General features: G+C 34.8%; 1 protein-coding gene and 1 pseudogene across 5 annotated transcripts in view; one reads left to right on the top strand and one right to left on the bottom strand.

Annotated features, from left to right (window-relative positions):
* The window catches only part of PTPRM (protein tyrosine phosphatase receptor type M), a 699,551-nt gene that overhangs the window by 275,206 nt on the left and 401,577 nt on the right, over window positions 1-22,768 (bottom strand). For all 5 annotated transcript variants that reach the window (XM_039845844.1, XM_039845843.1, XM_039845845.1 and 2 more), the window contains exons 8-11: window positions 19,975-20,283; window positions 15,650-15,759; window positions 4,979-5,180; window positions 2,079-2,181 (exon numbers count right to left, since the gene is read on the bottom strand). In XM_039845844.1, the coding sequence (XP_039701778.1) occupies window positions 2,079-2,181; window positions 4,979-5,180; window positions 15,650-15,759; window positions 19,975-20,283 (724 nt within the window). The remainder of the gene's footprint in view (window positions 1-2,078; window positions 2,182-4,978; window positions 5,181-15,649; window positions 15,760-19,974; window positions 20,284-22,768) is intronic.
* On the top strand, window positions 10,579-10,697 carry LOC120590134 (uncharacterized; annotated as a pseudogene).

Raw genomic sequence — 22,768 nt, 5'->3', positions numbered from 1 at the left:
AAGAGGATACGACGACATAAACTGAAATCTTAGCAGAGGTAGTGATCTGGGCCTGATAAAATGACATAAGACCTGTGGTGAAAACTATGTATTTTGGACACTGCGACTAGCATTTGAATCTGTATTTGTATGGACATAAAAATAAGATGTCAGAGGATATCTATAATTAACTAACTAGTAAGGCATCAAAGTCTCCAAAAACAACTAGAAAGGTTTACATGAAAACAACAACAAAATCATGCCTTAGCGACACACGCGATAGAAAATATGAATAGTCATTTGGAATGCAAATGACACGTTAAACAGATAAGGGAAGGGGTTTGAGAAAGAAGGCTAACATTGACTGTCCAAAGGAATATTATTTGAAAACAGAGTTGCAAAGATTTATACAAAGACGTGGTAGAAATCTGACTGAAAGCATTTGAAGGAATAATGCAACAAGAATAGAAAATGTACAAAAGGAGTTTATATAAAAATAAAGTAGAATAGGGAATAACAGGCTGTTTGGAGAAATGGTTAGGGTTTCAGCTTCCTTCAGTTTGGAGGCACTGAAAGTGAGTGACCTCTATCCTTTCATTTTATCGTGATGCTTCTGTAGTAGAACACTGGCTTCTGTCTTAATGGACCATTATTGCTGAATCTGGGCAACTGTTAAATTGGTTGGAAAAAAATGATACTCCCAAGGCCACAGACAGAGCATCAATTTTCACTTAATAATAATTCAGCTTTCTAGAGTGAAAAAAGTCTGACTCGTGGCCAGGTACACTTGGGTCTTGGACAGCCATCTAATGAGTGTACCTTGGGTCATTCAGAGCAGTGCAACCCCTCAACACACACACAAATCAACCCAAAGGGCCTGGTGGTATCAGAGGCATCATTTTTCTAGCAGCAATATCTTAAATTTGGAATAGAGCTTTTACATATTTCATAGTATTCTCACAAACTGCACTTACAAATAGCAATCCTAAATCTCCTACATGAGCTATGTTAAGTCAACAGAGTAAATTAAAAATTGTTTCATAAAATTTTATAGATATTTAAATTAAATTTCTGTGATCCCAGTCTAATTTGATTTCATTATCAACTAACATTATTGTTTTTACTCTTGACTCTGTAGATTGAAACTTGTATATTTCTTATAGGAAAGAAAGAAGTCCAACTGATTGCCCCATGATACTATAGTGAAAACATGATCAAATAGAGCCAGGTTTCAAAAGGTTAATAAAATAAAATTCTACAAAAGGAACACAGAAACAAATCCTATATGGCCTTAATTGTGAATGTAAATGTTTCCTTGGAGTATGCTATTGAAAATAATAGGTTATTTTGAAGGAAATCACTTCTGATAATACAAAATATCTAAATCCCTTGGAAACAAGTAGAAAATTCATTTATATAGATTAATGAACTTATGACAAGTTCATATTCAAGAGTTATTCAGGCATTCATTTGCTCCTTCCTAGGAAGAATAAATTTATTTTATTCATTCACTTTAAAAGTTACGCTTTGTAATTTCTATATAAATCATCATGGAATGTGAAATGAGACCTACATATTGGTAATAAACTTAAATCTGTTCACATAAAGACTTCACAATACTCTTTCCAATCAAGTTTCTTTAAAAAAAAATTATACATTGCATATTCAATTGAGAAATTAGCCAAGTTACTAAAAGTTAACTGACTTAAAACCCCAGGTAAACAAACAAACAAAAAGGTCCATTTAAAAAATAGAGCTCAGGATAAAAATGCCAAGTGCCCTTGGGTAACTAAATTGCTGCGAGCAATTACCTTTAGAAGTAAAGTCACTTTTCAACAGACTGGGGCTTTTGTTCCTTATCTTCAAAGAACAACCCACTTGCATCAGAATCAAACTCTTTACACAATACTCAGATCACCCCACATCAAAGCACTTTCCTTTCCCTCAGTCATTTCTTTCAATTAGAGCTAATAAAGACATGGGTTTACATGCTGACTGAGGTTTGTAGCAAATCCCTAGAAAACAAATGCAAGACATTAATCAATTTGATTTTAGTTTTCAACCCTCTAGAGCCAGCCCACCCCTTCTCTGCTCAGTACCTGACCGGCGCGCCTCGGCTGTGTGCAGGTTTCAGCATGACTGTCACTGTATTGTCAGTTTGATTCAAAGGGGTCTCAAGTTCATAAGCCGGCATAGAGGGTGCTGAGGAAAAAATGAATAAGATGGGAGGTGCGTTATTTCTGGTTTACCTTTTCAGTTTTCTTTCTACTTTAATTTACAAAGAACATTAAGAACATAGTGACCTTGGATTAAATTGCAGCTATCAACTGACCACGAGCAGTCTTTATGTATCTACTCTATACAGAATATCAGGGACAACTGCTAAAACCAGCATATGTTGACTTCTTCTTTGATTCCAGAGTTTAAGTTGGGAGAGGGTACGAGGGGGGCTTGTGTGGTGTTTGTAATATTCTATTTCTCAAATTTCTGTTTGGATTATTGCTAAATGGGTGTAAATGAGCTTGTGAAAACTCACTGAGCTGGACATATAATTTGTGTGCTTTTCTGTAGGTATGCTTTTCTTCAAAAAAAAATACACTTTAAATGCATATTAAGAAATAGTTACTAGGATCATAAAACTGAACTTTACAGTTCTTCCATCTAAGTCAAGGCTTTTTGTGTACCAAAGATCCATCCGGAGATTTGAAGAGAACCGCAGGAGCCAGAGAGGCTTGCTGAGATGAGTGACCACTGGTTGACCCTCAGGGAAAGCACCACAGTGGAGAAGATACGGGAATAGAAACAAGAAAGTCATGGGTTTGCCTTTTTGTTCTGCTTTGTTTTAACCAGCATAAGAGCTTAGGTACACTAATTATCTCTGGAGCTTTAGTTTACTCAGCTTTCAAAATAGGAGAAATTACTTTTTAAAGTTATTGTGGGAATTCAAAGAGTTAATAGATAAAGAGAGCCTGGCAAATATAATTCTACGAATGTTAGTTCTCTTCCCAATGTGAATCCTGTTTCTAAGACCATTTCCTGGCATTCTTTGTAGATTGTTAAGTCTCATTAAGAGAGGACGACAACAAAACTCGGATAATTTTGTCATCATCATGGACAAGAGAAATCATTTCATGAAGGCTGGGATGAGAGGACAACGCAGTCTTTTCACGACCCACGTGCCCTCTCACGTCCCAGGTATAGGTACCTGATGAGAACGCTAGAGATCATTTTTTTGCTAATATAGTTTTTAAAAATCTCTTACATATAAAGAGCTTTTATGTAAAGACACGGGTTATATCTCAGTTCCATTTATTGGATTTTCTCAGCATTAAAAATTAACTCCAATTCTATTAAAAATTAACTCCAATTCATAATACAGAATTACATCTTATATAGAGAATAGTTCTCTATCTGAGGCCCATAAAAGTAGGAAACGGTGGCCCATAAATTGTAATTTTTTTGAACTATAAAAATCAAATAGTTATTCTTCATGAGCCTATGTAGGCTAATCAAAATGTCAGCTTTCTTTGCTTTTGGATAGAATTGCATGAACTTGGGCTAGCAGTGCTCAGAACCCATATCAACCAGAATTTTTATTTAATAAAAATAGTAAAAGTCAATTATTTTTTTCTAAAAGAATACCCTCTTTAAGATAACGATCTTTCGATATGGTATCCATAGGAGAAAATTACCTATAAAGGGGGATAGAGGTATACACATAGGTATACATTTGTTCTTTAAATCTCCATGATAAATTCATTCAACAGACAATACTATCTTAATTTATATCAGGAGGTCAATTCACCTAATCAACATCAGAGAGGAAGTACGTGGAGAAATTATAACTAGAACCCATAATTTCTGTTTCCAAGCCCAGTGGTCTTTCTATTCATTCATCTGTAAAATCTATGTCATTTTCCTAACCTCCCAAGATCTTCTTTTTTTCCAACTCTCCATACTGTTCTTATAACCTAATGTTTTATATTAAATATCAAGTGTATATTAAACTTCAAGTTTGTGCTCATAAATAAAATCTTACACAACAAAAACTTTCCCCTTAAGTTGTAACTGTTTAAAGAAATCCCAAAGCTCCTTCCCTCAAAACCTAGCAGAACACTTACAGTAGTATTCTAGTTGTATTTTCATTCCTTCAATTCCAAACAAAAACTTTTAGAAAACTAAGAGAGACAATATATATATAAATCAAGCTAAATATCTAGCGACCCCTGACTGATTTAAAGAGCTACCTCCTTCACCCACCTCCTGCTCCTCTACCCCCAGCCAAAACAGTCAAAGCTTCAATTCAAATACATCCTTACCCATACCCGAAGGGGAAAATATGGAAAAAGAAAATGTCCATGGAATGTGTTTATTGCTGTTATATATCCCATACCAGATGGCAATTCATCCCCTCTAGTCTGAAGCACAAAGACATTTTCTGCACAGTTGCATATGCCCAGAAATATTTCTCAAGTTATATCTTTTCTTGGATGGTGTAGTTGAGTTTATACAAGCAAAAAGCTGGAGGCCATCAGTGGCTAGTGCCACCCCCTCTGTTGTCCACTCTCTCTGTAGGATGTGAAACTACTAATGATGAAGGTCCCACGGAAGGTTGATCCTTCTGGCAGCGAACTCCATTAAATGCTGTCTTTCTGTTGAACACTCAATCCCTCATTGCTCATTACAGAGATTTTTTCCATCACTACTGCTCTGGTAACTTGGGAATACGAAGGGGATGAGAGTGCACAGAATAGAACTTTCTGCTCATGTCCAAGCCTCCAAAGCAAACTGTTGAAATAGTAGCTACTTTTTAACACAGGAGGAACCATAAGCTCCTAAATTATAAATATTTACAGTATTTCATTTAATCCCATGAGTCTGATTTTCAGACATCCAAAAATATTCATTTGAATACAATGTGTAAGTTTGGGTAAGCTTTGCATACTTGAAATACAAAATGCCACTTCTGATAAAAGACATAACTCATAATGTATAATACCTGATATTTTGGTTGTGAACTGATTTGTTGCTGGAGGTCCAAAACCCTTAGCTGTGCTAGCTCGGATGGTAAAGGAGTATGTTGTCCCTGGATACAGTCCAAAGAACAGAAAATGGGTTTCATTTCCCAGTTTTGAAACTCTTCCACTTTGATTGGATAAGTCTATTTCTGGGTCAAAGGAACTGACTGCTTTGTAGGTGATCTGCAAGAGAATAAGAATATGATGAAATATCTGGAGCAGATAGTCCAAGATTGCATCTTTATCCAATAAACCCTTCTGATGTATGCACTGTCAGATAGTGTATGATAAACTCTCCTATTCACTTAGACTCTTCAAATCCTGGATCCAGTGAAGAGGCGCAGGAACTCAGCCAAAACTGTTATGAGTTATTACTTTTATAGGCAGAGGAACTTATAGCTAGTAGATTAGAACATAAAGGATGGGTTTGGGTCTAAGCTTATACTTTGAAGTTGCTTGCTTTCAGAATGTCATTTTGGAAAACTACATTGCAGCTGGTTTAAAACGAAATAATAAAACATACAACTAGCTCAAACAGATAAGAACCTGACAAGGGTAAGACCTCATCGCTCATCTAGTGACCACAGGTGGATTTAGCACTGAGTAGGATTATTGTCTACTGAGAACAGGGACACTTTTCAGTTTTTTTTTTTTTTTTTCAATGTGGGCAAAGATATCAGCTCCAAAAATAAACCCTAGACACGTGTCAGTAGCTCCTGATGCTATGACTGTTGCCCTCATGATGGGTCATATTTACATCTTTTCTTTATAGCCGTGCAATAGAACTTTCTGTTGTTATCTAAGTGTTCTATTCTGCACTGTCGAATGTGGTAGCAAGTAGCCACAAGTGTCTATCGAGCACGTGAAATGTGGCTAGTGAGACTGAGGAACTTGAAATTTAATTTTAATTAAATAAAATTTAAATTTAAATTGCCACCCATGACTAGGAACTGCTATTTCAAACAGTGCGACTCTAGAAGCTTTCACGATATTTGCTACATAATAAGTGTTCAAAGCACATTGGATGAGTCTGAAATGCATGCAAATAAATATAACATAGGTGCCTTTAAATTTTGCCCTTTCAAATGAATTTTAAAGGATTTTACTATAAGTAGTTCATCAACTATTTAAGAATATGCATTTTAGTGGTGATTACTAACTTCTACCGGTTATAATGACATAACTTTTAAATGTGGCATATTCAAAGTTTTAAATTGCAAAACTGAGCACTTTTCTTGCTTTTAAATAGGTAAACTTACTTATAATTTATGTGCATGAACACTAACACTGTTATTATAGAAAGTGATAATTGACATTCTTTCTTCTTATATTTATACCATGTCATTATAATTAAGGAGTCCTCTCTGAAAGAATATTTAGATTGAATCAACTAAACTTTGGCAAGAAAATGTTTGCTGTATATATTAATCACTGCAGTGTATGCCACTCTCAGAGTCAGGCAGCGTATCTGTTGTTAACCCTCTACCATATTTCCCTCATGAGGTTACTCTGAGTCAAGAGACAAGACCATGTCTGCCACCAGCTGCTGTTGGAGGTACTTTAGCAACGCCACTGCTGTGTGCTCAGTGCTTACCCGATCCTCCATTCTGATACCCCCGGAGAAAAGGGTGGTTCAGAGAAGAAAGATCTAAGCTATGGTAGCACAACTGCTCCCCAAAGTTTATTTATTCATTTAGTCCCCCATTTGAAACATATTAATTGCATGCCTCCTTATGTACCAAGCACTGTACTCTGAGCTGGGGTCTCATATGGTGATTCAGACTGGGTACCTTGCCCTGTAGGAGGCCATAGTCTGGTGGCGAAAGAGATAAGCAATTCAATAATTATGACACAATATAATTAAAATAAAGACTAGCACTGCCCACCAGAGCTAGGTTAATCTTCTTGTTCATTTTATTATCTTAATAAGAACTTTAATGGGAAACAAATGCATGTGGGACAAAGTCCAAACTCCCTAACTTTGTGTTTAAGATCTGCTTACATCTTCCCCAAACTGATTTCTAAATACTTGATATGATGACATGGTATTACTGTCTGTCCTGGGTAGGGGACACAGATTTACTGTACCACACATAGTTACTGGGCTTTTCTTACATCGCTTTGCTCGTTAACTTTCATCTGCCTGGAACATGATAGAGTTATGTTTTCTGGTAGGAAACTTGAAATTTAATTTTAATTAACTAAAATTACTCAAATTCAAACTACCTACTCAAATTCATTCCTTCCATTCAAATATTGATTAATTGAACATCGACACTCTGTGGTCAGCAGGCAGACATGGGCCTTGCCCTCAGATAGCTAAGAATATATAGACTGGGGTGGGTGAGAGACAATAAGTAAATTACTAATCAAATGAAATTAAATTAAAAACACTAACTTCTGTAGGAAAAACAGATGGGATGCTAAGATAAAGAATGTTGTGGGGAAAGAGGAGAACATCTGTAGCCATTTAGAATGGTTGCGGTAAGATCCACTGAAGAGATGACATTTAATCTGAAGAGACTTGAACTTTGTGAAGGAGCCAACACGCCAAGAGTTTGGGAAAGAATAGCATGAACCAAAGCTGTGAAGCAGGAGTGTTCGGGCAGTTAATGGACAGAAAGAAGGCCTATGTGGCTGTAGCCCAGTGAGCAGGGTGAGTGTAGTCCCTGCGCGGCTGGAGAAGTGGAAAGGGGCTATACCGCACAGTGCTCTGTACCCCAAGATGGGCTGATGAGCGTGTACTTCCTCTAACCATGGTCATGCAGGATAAGCTAAACTGGGGGTTTGTAACTGTATTTCAGTCACAGCCCTTCTATAATTTGTTACAATTAATAGATTCTCTCTCTCCCACCCATAAAAATGCACATACACACTAATTAATGTACTCCTGAAATGATGAATCATCTCCCTCATCTTTTACCAAATATCTAACAAACAAATATGTCATGTATATGTGGACACAAAATGTCAGGAAGTTCACTGATCTCCCTCAAACCAATCGGAGCTCTGGGAGTTTGAATACCAGAAGAAAAGCTTCTCAGGAATACGGTCAGTCTAACTCTAGAATTGCACTGTTTAATAAACACCTGTTCACCTGAGCAGTATTTCTGTAGGGCACCAAAATATACCTCCACGCTCAAACTCAAATGTAACATGACCTTTTGGCACCTATTTTGTTCATTTGTTCATCCAACAAATGTTTATTAAGTGCCTATTAAGTACTGGGCTGTGGAAAAGCAGTAGGAAACTCCCAGAAGAAAAGTTTGGAACTGTTTTCACACTTGCACTGTATCACTAGCCAAGGGCAATTTTAATGAAGCCTCTATATAGAACACTGATGTTCTACTGTAGGGTCAGGGTAATTTTATGAGATGGCCCAGTCAAAAATTAACTGACACATAACCAAAATATGTGTGTGTGTGGGGGGAGGCGTAAATTCAGGTGAGATGCAGTCAACTGCTGCTTATATTGGATGATTTCTGGTTTACATGTACGTGTCTGAATTATTAAAAAATTATTTTCCTCTCCTCTACTTAAAGTCTCAAATTCTAAACTGAAAGATTCATAGAAAAACAAAATGGAATAACATGCAATCTCTGACCAGGGAGGAAATCAAACTCTTCTAGGGAATGTGAGTTGATTATAATTCCAGTCAGTCTTAAATATAATCCTTTAATCAAGGTCCAAGCAATCAAAAGAATGAATTAAACCTGATTTCAGGGGAGGAAAGGACCTAGGATACTTCAGGGGAAAGTACAATATTTGAACGAAATACTGAAAGATAAGAAGAAATATGATAGGAGGAGAATGGAGGGGAGAGATCAGGTGGAAGAAAGGATACAGTGGACCCTCCTTATGCTCGGTTTGGCTTTCTGCAGTTTCAGTTAGTGATGGTCATTCATAGTCTGAAAACATTAAATGGAAAAACGCAGAAATAAACAATTCATAAGTTTTAAATTGCGTGTTGTTTTAAGTAGTGTGATGAAATCTACACCATTCTGCTCCATCTGGCCTGGAGACGTGAATCATCCCTTTGTGCACTGTCTCCACACTGTGCATGCCCCCCGCCCATTTGTCACTTAGTAGCCATCTCAATTATCAGACTGACTGTTGCAGTAGTGCAGTGCTTGTGTTCAAGTAACCCTTACTTTACTTAAAGTGGCCTCAAAGTGCAAGATTAGTGATACTGACAATTGAGAGAAGACTTTACGTGAAAAGGTATGTATAGGAAAAAATACAGTATATTTAAGATTAGTACAATCTGTGGATGCAGGCATCTACTGGGGAGAGGGTAGTGGCTCTTGGAACATAGCTCTCTCAGATAAGGGGAGACTACTGTATAAGGGGGTCTACTGTATAAACAAAAGCAGGGGGGTATAATGGCTCAGAAAGTTCTTGGAGAAAAAAATTCTATATACATGGCTTATTAAATTTGAGGGAAAAACAATGGGAGATGCAGTAATAAATGTTAATTGGGATTAGAACATGCAAGGCCTCTAATATTGCAGCCAGAGTTCTTAACTTGGTCTCTAAATTCTATTTATTTCGATACTATTACTTAGTTCAGTCAATAATGATTAACTGAGCCCAGTTATCCAAGCTTGGAATCTTGAAGTGTCTTCCTTCACCTCTTGCTCTCTCAATGCCTCACTCATCCGACAAGTCTAGACCATTCTACTTTACTATGTGCACAAGCAACACTGCGTGCACTCTATACTCCAGTCACATGTTAAATGGATTTGCATTTGGTATTTATTTCATTTTCTCTATAGTTAGTTATTCTAGTATACAAGGGGCAGTACTTTTTATACTTTTGTCTTCTTCCAATACTTTAACATATGTTAAATAATAATAAAAAAAGCCGGTTGATGTATTAACTCTCATGACCAGGAGTTTACTCACTAGGCAACCTAGGGCTATATAAATTTAGTGATTTGCAATGAAAACACTTAGATATATATATTCCTGTGCATTTGGGAATATTATGACTGATAAACTTCTAGATATAAGCTTGATATGCAATGTTTAAATTTTGATCAATACTTCCAAATTGCCTAATACGAGGTTGCAGAATGTATAGTCTGCACATTCACATTTCTCTGCATCACGGCATAACATCTGATATTACACAAACTTAAACTTCTTGTAACACTTGTTTTATTTCATTTCAATCATGAGCAAAGTTGGGTAGGTATCTTTTCACATGTATACATGACATTTGGATTTTTTTCTATGAGTTGTCTCCTCTTATTCTTTGTCTATTTTTTCTAATGGAGTGTTCTGTCTATTTCTTATTAATCTGTATCAAGTCTGTATATTATAGCTACCAGCCTGTTCACTGCTATAAATGTTGAAAATAATTTCCCAGGTCTTCTGTTTGTATTTAGACTTTCTTCATGGTATCTTACAGCATTTGGAAGTTTAAATTCTTATATAACCAAATCTGTCAATCTTTTTAAAATGATTTTTGTGTTTTACATCAAGCTTAAAAAGATAAATAGTTGAACTTCGAACAACATGGGTTTGAACTGCAGGTCCACCCACTTATGAGGATTTTTGTCAAAAATATACAGTTGAAGTCTACGGCCATGCTACCCTGAACAAGCCCGATCCCATCTGATCACGGAAGCTAAGCAGGGTTGGGCCTGGTTAGTACTTGGATGGGAGACCACCTAAGAAGACTAGGTATTCTAGGCGTAAAAAATAAAAAAATAAGGGATTGTAAACTGACAAGGTCCTTGCAATCGGTGAGGTCAATCAAGGTTGCCTCGCCTAAAATACACACACACACACACACACACACACACACACACACACACACACACACAGTTGGCCTATGGAGGTTTCTCACTCATGGGTTCAATCAGCCAAGGATTAAAAATAATATTTTCAATTTGCGGTTGGGAATCCATGGATGTAGGGATTGACTCAATGAATTGTTGTTCTATGTCATTTTATACATCAGGGACTTGAGCATCCAAGGATTTTGGTATCCACAGGGGGTCCTAGAACCAATCTCCCTCAGATACCAAGGGACGACTACTAAGTTCTGAAGGAGTCAAAATTATATGTGGATTTTCGTCTGTGAGGTTGCTGGTGCCCCTCGTGTTGTGTAGGGTACAACTGTATTACAAAAACATCTTCCTTATTTTCCTTATAAGTTCTTATAGTTTAATTTCTGTGTGTATATCATAAATCTACTTGGTATTTACTTTTGTATGATGTGAGGTACAGGTCTTATATGGCATATTATTCTTGTAATAAAGTGTGGGCTTGCTAACATTTATTAAATCTTATCCATCTACATTCACAAATAAACTTACACTAAGATTTCTATCTTGCAAAATTTTGCATGGACAGGCATCTAGTTGTTAACAATAATTACCTCTGAAAAGTAAAATTGAGAAACAAGAACATTTTATTTTTAATACTTCTTACTTAAAATATTCTTTCAGAGAGCAATATTACAATTAAAATTTCATAAAATAAAAATTTTGATAGTTATTATAAGTATCAGTCCAGGTTTCAGGAAGATGACCCTGATAAAATTAAATGGCTGATCGGGAGGTAAGGTATGAGAAGGGCTGGAGTAGAACAAAGGCAGGGAGAAGGGAAAGAAAAGGCTAGTTTGAGAGGCTGAAGATGGGCATCAGGGGAATACAAAGGAGAGGGCACAGAATAAGACCAGAAGAATGCTTTAATGCTGTAAACTGCCAAAACTCCTGGCAAAAAATGACATTGTCAGCATTTTCTAGTCATTAATGATTGGTATATCTTTCATAAGAGGTAGAGAACTTAAGAATAACCTGAACCTACAGAATACTCATTTACAACTACAACACTCAATCTGTTTTTCTTCTTTCCTTCAAAAACTATCCAAGTGTGCTCCCTGCCTAAAAAATCACCTGCATCATTTATTACTAAGCTTTTTCAACTACGATAATTTACCTTTCCTTCCAGTTTTTACCTATAATCAAATCTGTTTCTATGACAGAATATACTGTTCCTAAGGCCCCTGCTTCTTTTTGGGCAACTGTTCTATTTCCTTAGCATGATGTTTGTCCAAGGAGATTGTAGTCTTCCACAGGAGTGACCAAGTCTAGTTAAATATCAGTTCTTGGCTACAGGAGTAAGCTATGTCTATCGTCAGCTCTGGCACGGGCTGGGTGAATCATAGTAGAGTGCTTCTTAGCTAAAGAAGAGCTCCCTCCTGAGGCCCCAATCTAAGGCCTACCTTGAGTAACCTGGAACTCCTTCCTTCCTACTTCTAGAAAAAATGGAGAAAACAGAGAGAAAGATTTGGTGGTCAGAAAAGTTACTTGTTACACAAAGATATATGTTCAGTGAGATCAGCAAGAAAGAATTTGGCTATTTTCTGTTTGTCCAGATACTAACATGTGGCTTTTAGGACAGGTGGACTTATTTCTTGAAACTAAACATGGATTTCGAAAACTGTATCTTTTCTGGTAAAAAAAAAATTCTGTTATTCTTGATGGCAAGAATCCCCAAACCTGAGACCTGAAAATGGTCATGGGGCCAAAAAATATCAAATAAAAGATTCTGTTCACTGAGGAAACAAATAGGAACTTGTTTGATTTAATTATAAAACTTAGCTCTATAGAAGGTGAGCCATGAATTTTCATAAAATTCAATTCTTTTACAATGAAGCAGCCAATGAACAGCCTCGATAACGAAACATGAAAGTAATTTTCTTTTATCTTTTATCTTACTTTGTTTAGCTTTCAATTAACAACAATTTTATTTTATTTTATTTATTTATTTTTGCATTTCAATACCAATTTTCAAAAGATATAAGGAAACATCAATGTGAGGCTAGTTGGGTCAGGGAAGGGGTTTACCAGTGATTACTGTCTGACAGCTAATCTGCTCAGGCTTTTGTCAGTAGTTCTGAAAGGTATTCAAGCAGAGGTGCCATAGGAGGAACTGTCGCGAATTTTAGAAGCCTAACAACATATAATTTTGTTGAATTTGCATTCAAATAAATGCTACCTAAAAAAAATGTACCTGCTTGTTTCTATGACAATGGGTATAGTGAAATGATGCTCATACAGATGTGATGACTGTCACCTCATGCTTGCTATTACTTTCTTCTTCGAACAATTCATCAAATTCTTCTCTGCTATCATTCAACCATTTGATATGCCTCAGTAGACAAACTATGTCACAGAAGTCTAAAGTGTGTTGTGCTAATACGAAGAAACCAAAAGGCATTATTCTATTGTTACTTCTGAGACGACATCTATTGACTTTGCTAATTGGATAATCAGCAGTCTTCTATAATTCAGTAGTAAAATATTTTAAAGTTAGCAAGAATAGGATTCTGTGGTTCCCTCCTAATCAATGTACACTACAAAATACTTATTGTTTTTAATAAAGATGATTTAAAAATTTTTTTTTGTATCTTTACATGTAAGAGCATATAATTTGGAAAACATCTCAATCATTATAAATATGAATCCTGAAAATATACATAATTCACAAACTCATTTTATGCATATGCTGTCTACAAGATACCTACTTCAGATCAAACGACACTCACAGACTGATAGTGAAGGGATGAAAAAAGATATTTCACTCAAATGGAAATGAAAAAAAAGCCAGGGTAGTGATACTTACATCACATAAAATATACTTTAAAACAAAGTTTATAATAAGAGATAAAGAAAGACAAAGGAGGTAAAAGACACGTTCTCATAAAATTATGTCATTGAAAAAAGAAATGGAAGAAGTACAAATAAATGGAAGCTTATACTGTGTTCATGGGTAGGAAGAATCAACATCGTTAAAATGGCCATAGTACCCAAAGCAATCTACAAATTCAATGCAATTTCTATCAAAATACCAATGGCATTTTTCAGAGAGCTAGAACAAATAATTCCCAAATTTATTTGGAACCATAAAAGACCCCAAATAGCCATGGCAATCTTGAGAAAGAAGAACAAAGTTGGCGGTATCACATTATCTGATATCCAACTATACTACAAGTTACAGTAACCAAAACAGCATGGTACTGGCATAAAACCAGATACATTGGTCAATGAAACAGAATAGAGAGCCCAGAAATAAATCAATGCCTACACACTCACTTAATATATGACAAAGGAGGCAAGAACATACAATGGAGTAAAGACAGTCTCTTCAATAAATGGTGTTGGGAAAATTGGACAGATACATGCAAAAAAAAAGAAAAAAGAAAAAAGAACTGAACCACCTTCTTACACCATATACAAGAAAAGACTTAAAATGGATTAAAGACTTAAATGTAAAACTGAGAAACAATAAAACTTCTAGAAGAAAACATAGACAGTAAACTCTCTGATATTGCTAACAGTAATTTCTTGTTGAATATATCACCCCGGGCAAGGGAAACAAAAGAAAGAATAAACAAATGGGACTACGTCAAACTAAAAAGTTTTTGTACAGCAAAGGAAACTATCAACAAAATAAAAAGACAACAGACTCATTGGGAGAAGATATTTGCTTATGATACATCTGATAAGAGGTTAGTATCCAAAATATATAAAGAACTCATACAACTCAACAACAAAAAAACAATCAATCCAATTAAAAAATGAGCAGAAGACCTGAACAGATATTTCTCCAAAGAGGAAATGCAGATGGCCAATAGACATATGAAAAGATGCTCAAGGTTACTAATCATCGGAGAAATTCAAATTAAAACCACAATGAGATATCACCTGACACCTGTCAGAATGGCTATCATCAATAAATCAAAGAACAACAAATGTTGGTGAGGATGTGGAGAAAAGGGAACTCTCATACATTGTTGGTGGGATTGAAAATTGGTACATCCAGTATGGAAAACAGTCTGGTGGTTTCTCAAAAAATTAAAAATGGATATATCTTTTGACCCAGCAATTGCACTTCTGGGTATTTATCCAAAGAAAACCAAAACAATAATTTGTAAAGATCTATGGACCCCTATGTTTATGGCAGCACAATTTCCAATAGCCAAGATATGAAAGCAACCTAAATGCCCATCAACAGATGATTGGATAAAAAAGTTATGGTTCATATATACAACAGACTATTACTCAGACATTAAAAAAATGGAATTCTATCATTTGCAATGAGATGGATGGACCTAGAAGTTATTATGCTGAGTGAAATAAGTCAGACAGAAGATAAATACCATATGATTTTACTTATATGTGGAATCTAAGGAACAAAAAGAACAAACTAATCAAAAATAGACTCACAAATATGGAGGACAATCTGGTGACAGCCAGCGGGGAGGAGGGTTGGGAATGGGGTGAAGGTTTAAAGAAATACAAGTTAGTAGTTGATAGATGGTCACAGGGATGGGAAACATGGCATAGGTAATGCAGTCAACATTAATGTAATCGTTAGGTAGAGACCCAGAGGAGAGAAAGAGCAATTAGGGGGATCATTTTATAAGCTATATAAATGTCTAACCAATGTACTGTATACATGAAAGTAATAAAAAAACTCATTTTAATTTTATCGCTTCTATACAGTAACCATTATAACTATTGAAAGCATTAAACTCTTAAAAGACAGAATGCCATTATGCATTTTTAAATACTAATCTAGCTACCATAGAAATTATAATAAAAAATTAAATTACTAATAAATGTATATACTACCTCATATAAAGTGATGACACCATATGTTTGAATTGGTTCTCGCCACTGAAGAAATATCTTCTCTTCAAAGGTACTTCCTTGGATGGATTCAGTAGGAACAGCACCTGGCACTAGAAGGGAGCAAGGAAAATCAATAAATGTTTAAGTAACAAATGAAGAAAAAAAAGGTTTTCTAGGCTTCAGAAATTTTTAACTATTGAGGCACAAGATTTTAATAATCCATAGGTAAACTCAATTTTCTTTTAAAAATATAAAATTCAAAACCACTTTGGCCACATTGCCCTTATAAAGAAAAACATTTCCTCGCTTTTTTCTTTAAAATTTGAATCAATTATATGAAGCTCAGTAATCATCTTTTAAACGATTTTTTTTGTTCTTTAAAAATAAATAAAGAAGGCTATACAGCAATGAGAAGTCCCACACATTGCCTGTGGTAGTGTAGATCAGTACAGGTACTTTGGAAAATAATTTGGTCATATTTAGCAGAGTTAAAGAGGCATGTATCATATGATCCAATAACTCCCCCTCCAGGTATATTCCCTAGTAATATTCTTGCACATATGTACCAAGATGCATTTACTAGGATGTTGGCAGAGCAGCATTTTTAAAATAAAACTAGTAGAGACAAACCAAATAGTTTAATAATTTTTTATATGCACAATAAAATGCAAAAAAGACTGAAAATAAATGACAGCTATAGACATCATCATGGGTAAATTTTATAACCATAATACTGAGTGACAAAAATGTCAGATATTAAAAATATACACTAAATAGAAGTTTTATAGATGTGATATAGATAAAATAATATACTTTAAAATTGTTTTTTTTTATTAATAATATAAAAGATTTGGGAAATTTTGATGCCAGTTTTTTAAACCTAAAATATGAAATACCTTTGATTAGTTTGTAAAACAAAACCCTAAATGGCATAGAAATTTACTTGCCAATTTTCTATAAAATAACATTTAATATTATTTTTAAAATACTGTTTAACTCGTATTCATTTAAATTCAGTTTTTAGCTTTATATTATATACAATCTAGTATATTAATGTATCTATCCTATTTATAAACTAATATATCAATACTTCTTATAAATCTATATTTATAAAAATACACTAAATATGAATATATGTATATTGAGGGATACATGATTAAATCTTTTGGTGATAGTGTAAGTAATCAAAAAAGTGGTTGGAGAGGACTCGCACTTTTCAATTTCAAAGCTACAGTAACAAGACATTGTGGTGTTAGCATAAGGATAGAGATACAGATCAGTGGAACAGAACTAAGGATCAGAAATAAACCTCTACATTTGCAGTCAGTTGATTTTCATCAAAAATGCCAGGAAAATTCAGTGAGGAGAAAATAATCTTTTCAATGAGTGGTGCTGAACAACTTTTGGAAGAATGAAGTAGGATTACTACCTCATACCATATATAAAAATTATATCGAATAGATTAAAAAGCTACATGTAAGCGCTAAAACTACAAAACTCTTAGACAAAAACATTAGGTGTAAATCTTGGATTAGGCAATTGTTTCTTCGGGAGGATATTGTACCTCACAGGAACTTATGTCTAGCACCTGTTTTAGAAGTTCTAGAAATTCAGATTGAGATATATAGATTATTATCTTAAGCTTGTGGAATTGAACTTATTCTGTCTAGTGATACTTTAAACAGTAATAAAAAGTAAATTAATTCCACACATTTTCTCATGAAATAAACAATATTTCAATAAAAATTCTATAGTACAATAAAACTCACAATGTTCGATGAATTAGAGCCTTTGCTAATGGTAGATTACTAAAGTGACCCCACCATTCTTTTCTCTTCAAACTCAGTATCATTTCATAATTATTCTATTTCTGTCTTTCTTTTATCTGTCTTTTTTGAAGTATTTTTATTGTTGTTAGGCAATATAATTTGAAATAATTAACTAACTAATTAACCAATTATAGCTAGCATGCTATAAAAATAATAGATTTTCATTTAGAAGTAATGCATACCCCAACTTCAGGAAATAGCAAGATAATATAAATAAAAAAATAAGTTATTCTGATCTCATGTTTTGACAGAATTTAACAGAATTTATAGCACATGTCTGTTCTCAATTTGAAACCCAAAAGTGTTGAGTGGGTTTGTGCTTCAGCAAGACATATCTGCTCATCTCTAGAAATGACTGCATTTATTTCCCTCTCTTATTGACTAAAATATTACTGTTGATTAAAAAATGTATTAAATTATTATCAGCAAACTTTATTGTTTTAAAGACTAAGTAGATATTTTTGAGTGTTTATTACCTACTCAATGTCATGCATATTGCTATAGAAGAAATACATAAGGCTTCTTCTCTCAAGTAATTTATAGTTAAGAGAAAAAAGTATATAACAGTGTGAGAGAACAAGGAAGGGTCACAGTGAACTGATTTGAATTGTTACAACAGTAATAATCATGCTCAACTATTAAAGGCCCCTCTCTGGCAGCTACAAATAGCTCTCTATGTTAACTTACTCTAACCCTAATATGCCTGAGTATGGTTATTATTCTCAAGTTTCTCAAATGAGGAAATTAAGGCTCAGAGATTTAAAGATCTTATGTAATGCAAATAAGGTCATAAGGATGGGAGGAATATGGGCTGAAAGAGTTGGAGACAACTTTAAGAAGAACCTGAAACTTGAGGAAAACTTTGGAGGTTAGCAGGGAAGATGGACTTGAGAGGCAGTCAGGTGGAAAGTTAGGTGGCAGAGGACAAGAGGTAATCAGAAAGGGCCCGAGATATAAGAAGTGTGGCATAAGGAACCAATACTGAAGTGACATTTTTGCAGAAGGAGCTGCAAGTGGAGGAAAGTTATTAGTTCTAGAACAGGAACCAAGAATACATTAGACCTTGAAAGTCGAGACTTGGATAAAGAGAGTCATTGAAGGCTCTGTGGAGAGAGTGATGATGCTAATGTATTTTAAAGATCAATGAGTGAATTAAAATAGGAAAGAAAGGTTAGAAGCTATTACAGAAATTTCAATATAAAATAATGAGGCTCTGAACATAGGTTGTGGAAGTTGAGAGAAAAGAACAATGTAATACCTTGGAAGTAGAAATAACAGGAGTCAGGACCAAATTAAATATTGAAACACAGGGAGGGAAAGGTCCAGAGATGACCTATTGACAATGCTGACACCTTCTTCCTTATTTGTTGAGAGATGAGGAAAAGTTAGAAGAAACAGAAACAGGGCTTCCAGTTTTGTAATACCCCTAACAAAAATAAGTGTAATAAAACAACTATTTGACAGTAGCCAATTATGTGGGGTGAGTGCCTCATTTACTCCAACCGTTATCATGTTTCTCTTCTGTAACAATATGCACGGTATTGTATAGGTCATAAATACTCAAAATATTTTAAATGAAATAATAAAGTGTTATAAATATTTATTTTGTTATAATCAATGATCAAAGATCATAATCAGCTTCATGAAGAAACAAAAAGTTAAACATCTATTTTTCCCAGGAATATGTAAGTATACTCATTTAGTGAGCTTCCCAAGTTCCACGTGACTTATTCTGATGCCTGGCAAATGAATTTTATGTCAAATATATGATACACTACCACTGTATTTTATGTGCTATGTGAAAATCTGATTGTACGTAAGAGTCCCCTGTATAATCAGTGTAAAAGCACATTATGTCCATGCTGAGATTCAAATAGTAATTTTATTATTTTAAATTACTTTAGAGGTTTATTGCAATTGTATATTTGTTTTTATTGATGAGTTGCTGATAACACGCATGGTTCATTTGTTAAATTCTTGTTTATTAAGGTAATTTCCAATTAAAACATTGTTCCTATGGGAAAATATGATCTATTTCATGACCGCCGATCTAATGAGGTAATTTCTCAGTACAGTGCTGAATAGCAAAGCAGCCTCTACTTTGGGCTGAATTTTTATATGAACTATGAAAAATGTTTTAGAATATCTTTTAAATACATTTAAATAAGCATTTCATATAAATGATATAATATCCAAAACAACTCTTCAGTTCAATATAATAAAACTTGAATAAAGAACTATTTAGAGCATTATAGAATTTATATATAAAAGTGATTTTATGACTCTTAAAGGATTAAAAAAAGTCTAACTTTATTTCCTTTACCCTTTTTAATCAGCACTTAAGTATACAGAAGCACAGATATATTTATTTTATTCAACACAGTAAGTAGATCTCCCTTCCATTTTCATTATAAAGATCTCAATTTGAAAGAAACAAAAGCTGCTTTTTTGAGAAGATACAGATTTCACATAAATATATCATTTAAAAGTACTCACGATCTTCATCTGTCTGTACTATGAGTTCTTGACTTTCCTTCCGTCCCTCAGGATTCATGAGGATGAGCTTCACACTGACATTGGTATATGGTGAGAGGTTAGTGATTGTATGTTGAGGGTGTGAATTATCTGTGTCCCAGCTTACTTCTTCTCGCACTTGTTCCTGTCCTCCTACTTGGTAACAGTAGTGGACTGTGAGATTGTAACTATGGCAACGAGTCACATTATATCCAAATGGCTCCCAACGGATAGTGATTTGTCGAGATTTTACTTCTACTACTTCCAGTTTTCTTGGGCCTCGCATGGGATCTGTTTAGAAAAAAAGGAAGAAGAAAACATAAAAGAAAAATTTTAAAGCTCTGGTGAAGCCCAGATGTCACAGATAGTCCTACTTGTCCCCAGTATATGATCTCATCTTCTTCCAGAATAGTAAAATCCTTAAATCTCATCAGGGCATATGGCCATCCTCCCTCCAGCTTTCCCAGACAGCCCTACCTATACTTTGCAGCTACTGGAAATTTGTCTGGGCAATTACTGAAGTTCAAATCTTCATTTCCATTTATGCATAAATTCCTTGTTATCTCATCACTTAGGATATAGAGAGAACTTAGATCCAACCCTTTCCCTGCGACCTCCAACAAACGAAAAAATTTAAAGTGAAATAATGCTTTGGTTTTAAATATGCTAGATGGGATTAATCTGCCAGATATCTGCTAAAACCATAAAATGAAGTTAATAATTAGTCATGCTACTCCGGATCCTATAATAACACTGGAAACTAAAGAAAAGAGATAAAAATTCCCCCAAATAATCTTGAATGTCATTCTCATGGAATATTTCTTATTATAAAATTAATTTTTTAGAGTTAAATTGCTAGTGTTAGGGAAAATATCATAAATAAATTCTTTAGAAATAACATTGAAGGTTTTTTCCGTTAAAGAGATTTTCACACTGTAAAAGAAATGTCTTATTTAATGCTTCATTAGTTGAGTGTTTACAAAAACTTTTAATAAGCTCCAGATCCCTTATACATAAACAAATTAACATGGCATCTCTTTGCCTCTTTCCTTATTAATCATAGTTCTCCACAAGGATTATTCTAAAGCATTTTTCCAAAGTTTTCATCAATTTTACTTACTAATAAAATGACTAAATGCTTCAAATATTAGTTTAAACAAGGAATGCAGTTCTAACTTAATTTCAACAAAAAACTACTTTCACTATATAAATAAGCCTGTATCATTTTAGTATTCTTTAGCCAAGAAAATACACACATGAATTAGGTCCCAGGAATTAAAAAAAATAAAGGCTCTATCTGTCTACTAGTCAAGTTTTCTTGAAATGCATACTCCCTTCCTCTCTGTTATTACCTCTTAGGATTCCATCATGGTAAATTGTGCCTCAAACTTCCAATAAATTTGCAGAGTAAAATAGCTAAGCCCAGTACAAAATAACCATTTCTATGACCAAGGTTCCAGAGTCCCTATTGTCATAAGAGGGTAATTAACGGATTAGAGAAAGAGGCTTTATATTTGAGGTCTAACTTTTAGATTGAAAGATGCTTGTGCTCATTGTCTTACATCTTCAAGTTCCCAGTTAAAACAAACTATCTTACAGAGCTTTTCCAAACAGAACATTTCCATTGTGCCTTTTGTGGGCTTTTGCCCATAGTACAGTTCTGTCGTGTCTCCTAATGTGTTGATATCAACGTGACAGGGTCAAATTGTATTAACAGGGGGAAAGGGATAAATGCCACTTTGACTATGATTCCTAAACACTTGTCCTATTAGTCAAAAACTTAATGGAGAAGTTGAATCAATGCCACAGTGATGGCACCAGGATCCACCTTAGCGAGAATGCTATCATTTTCTTGTCAGGGCCCAAAGGCAACAGTGTAGTGAGTTGGGAAAATGGCATCTGATAACATAAACTGAATGTTCTATGGCATCAAGTACCTGTGATAACATCCTCATGACAATAGTTTTGATAAGCTAAGTCCAATGACTAAGGGAATCTGACAATCCTTTCAACTCATTCTAAGCAAACTGCATGATTTCATTGCTTCTTTTATTCTTTTCTTCGATCATTCCGCAACATTGAGCTCTGATCCAGCAATGGCTTATAATGGTTATGTCTTAAATTAGTGTTTTATATAGTACCTTTATCTTTAGTGTTTCTGCTGGAACCATTACTATTAGTGTGCTGCTAACTGTGAATGAGCCATTCCACAGGGACATTTACTCCAGTGAGTTATACTGATGATACTGAAAACTCTGAAGAAATACATCACACTGTAGGAAATAAATAGCAGCTTCATAACCAGAATGTGTAATTTCAGTAAGCTAATTACAACGCATACTGCATTTCTAGGAGTAGAATAAACCTCCAAAAAACTTGGCATACTATTACTACCATTCTATGTGCACAAAATAAATCTCTGGAGTTAGATAAAGGGGCAATAAATTATATTCACAAGACCTCTAGTTGCTGGATATTTGCTTCTCTTTCCTCACAATCTTAAAGAAGTTACTAAGGATGTGAGTCGGTTCTAAGGTCATGTCTCTTCACACTCGCACCCTCGGCCCACATTGGAACGGGCATCCTGACAGGTCCCATGGCACAAATTATGGGGCCAGCTGGTCTGATCTGGGCCCACTGACTCAAGATAAGAGACTAGAATAGCCTCCCAAAGGAGTGCAATGGCTGTTGAATCAGAAGCTCAGTCCGGAAGTCCTTACCAATTCCCCTACTGGCCGGCAGCATTTTTCATTCTGTTCTCCTTCTGCCAGTTTTA

Source organism: Pteropus medius, unplaced genomic scaffold (genome assembly GCF_902729225.1).
Source record: "Pteropus medius unplaced genomic scaffold, Ma_sr-lr_union100, whole genome shotgun sequence".
In the NCBI taxonomy this organism is placed as follows: domain Eukaryota; kingdom Metazoa; phylum Chordata; class Mammalia; order Chiroptera; family Pteropodidae; genus Pteropus; species Pteropus medius.
The sequence above is the reverse complement of the archived record's forward strand: the minus strand, read 5'-3'. Positions and strand labels throughout refer to the sequence as shown.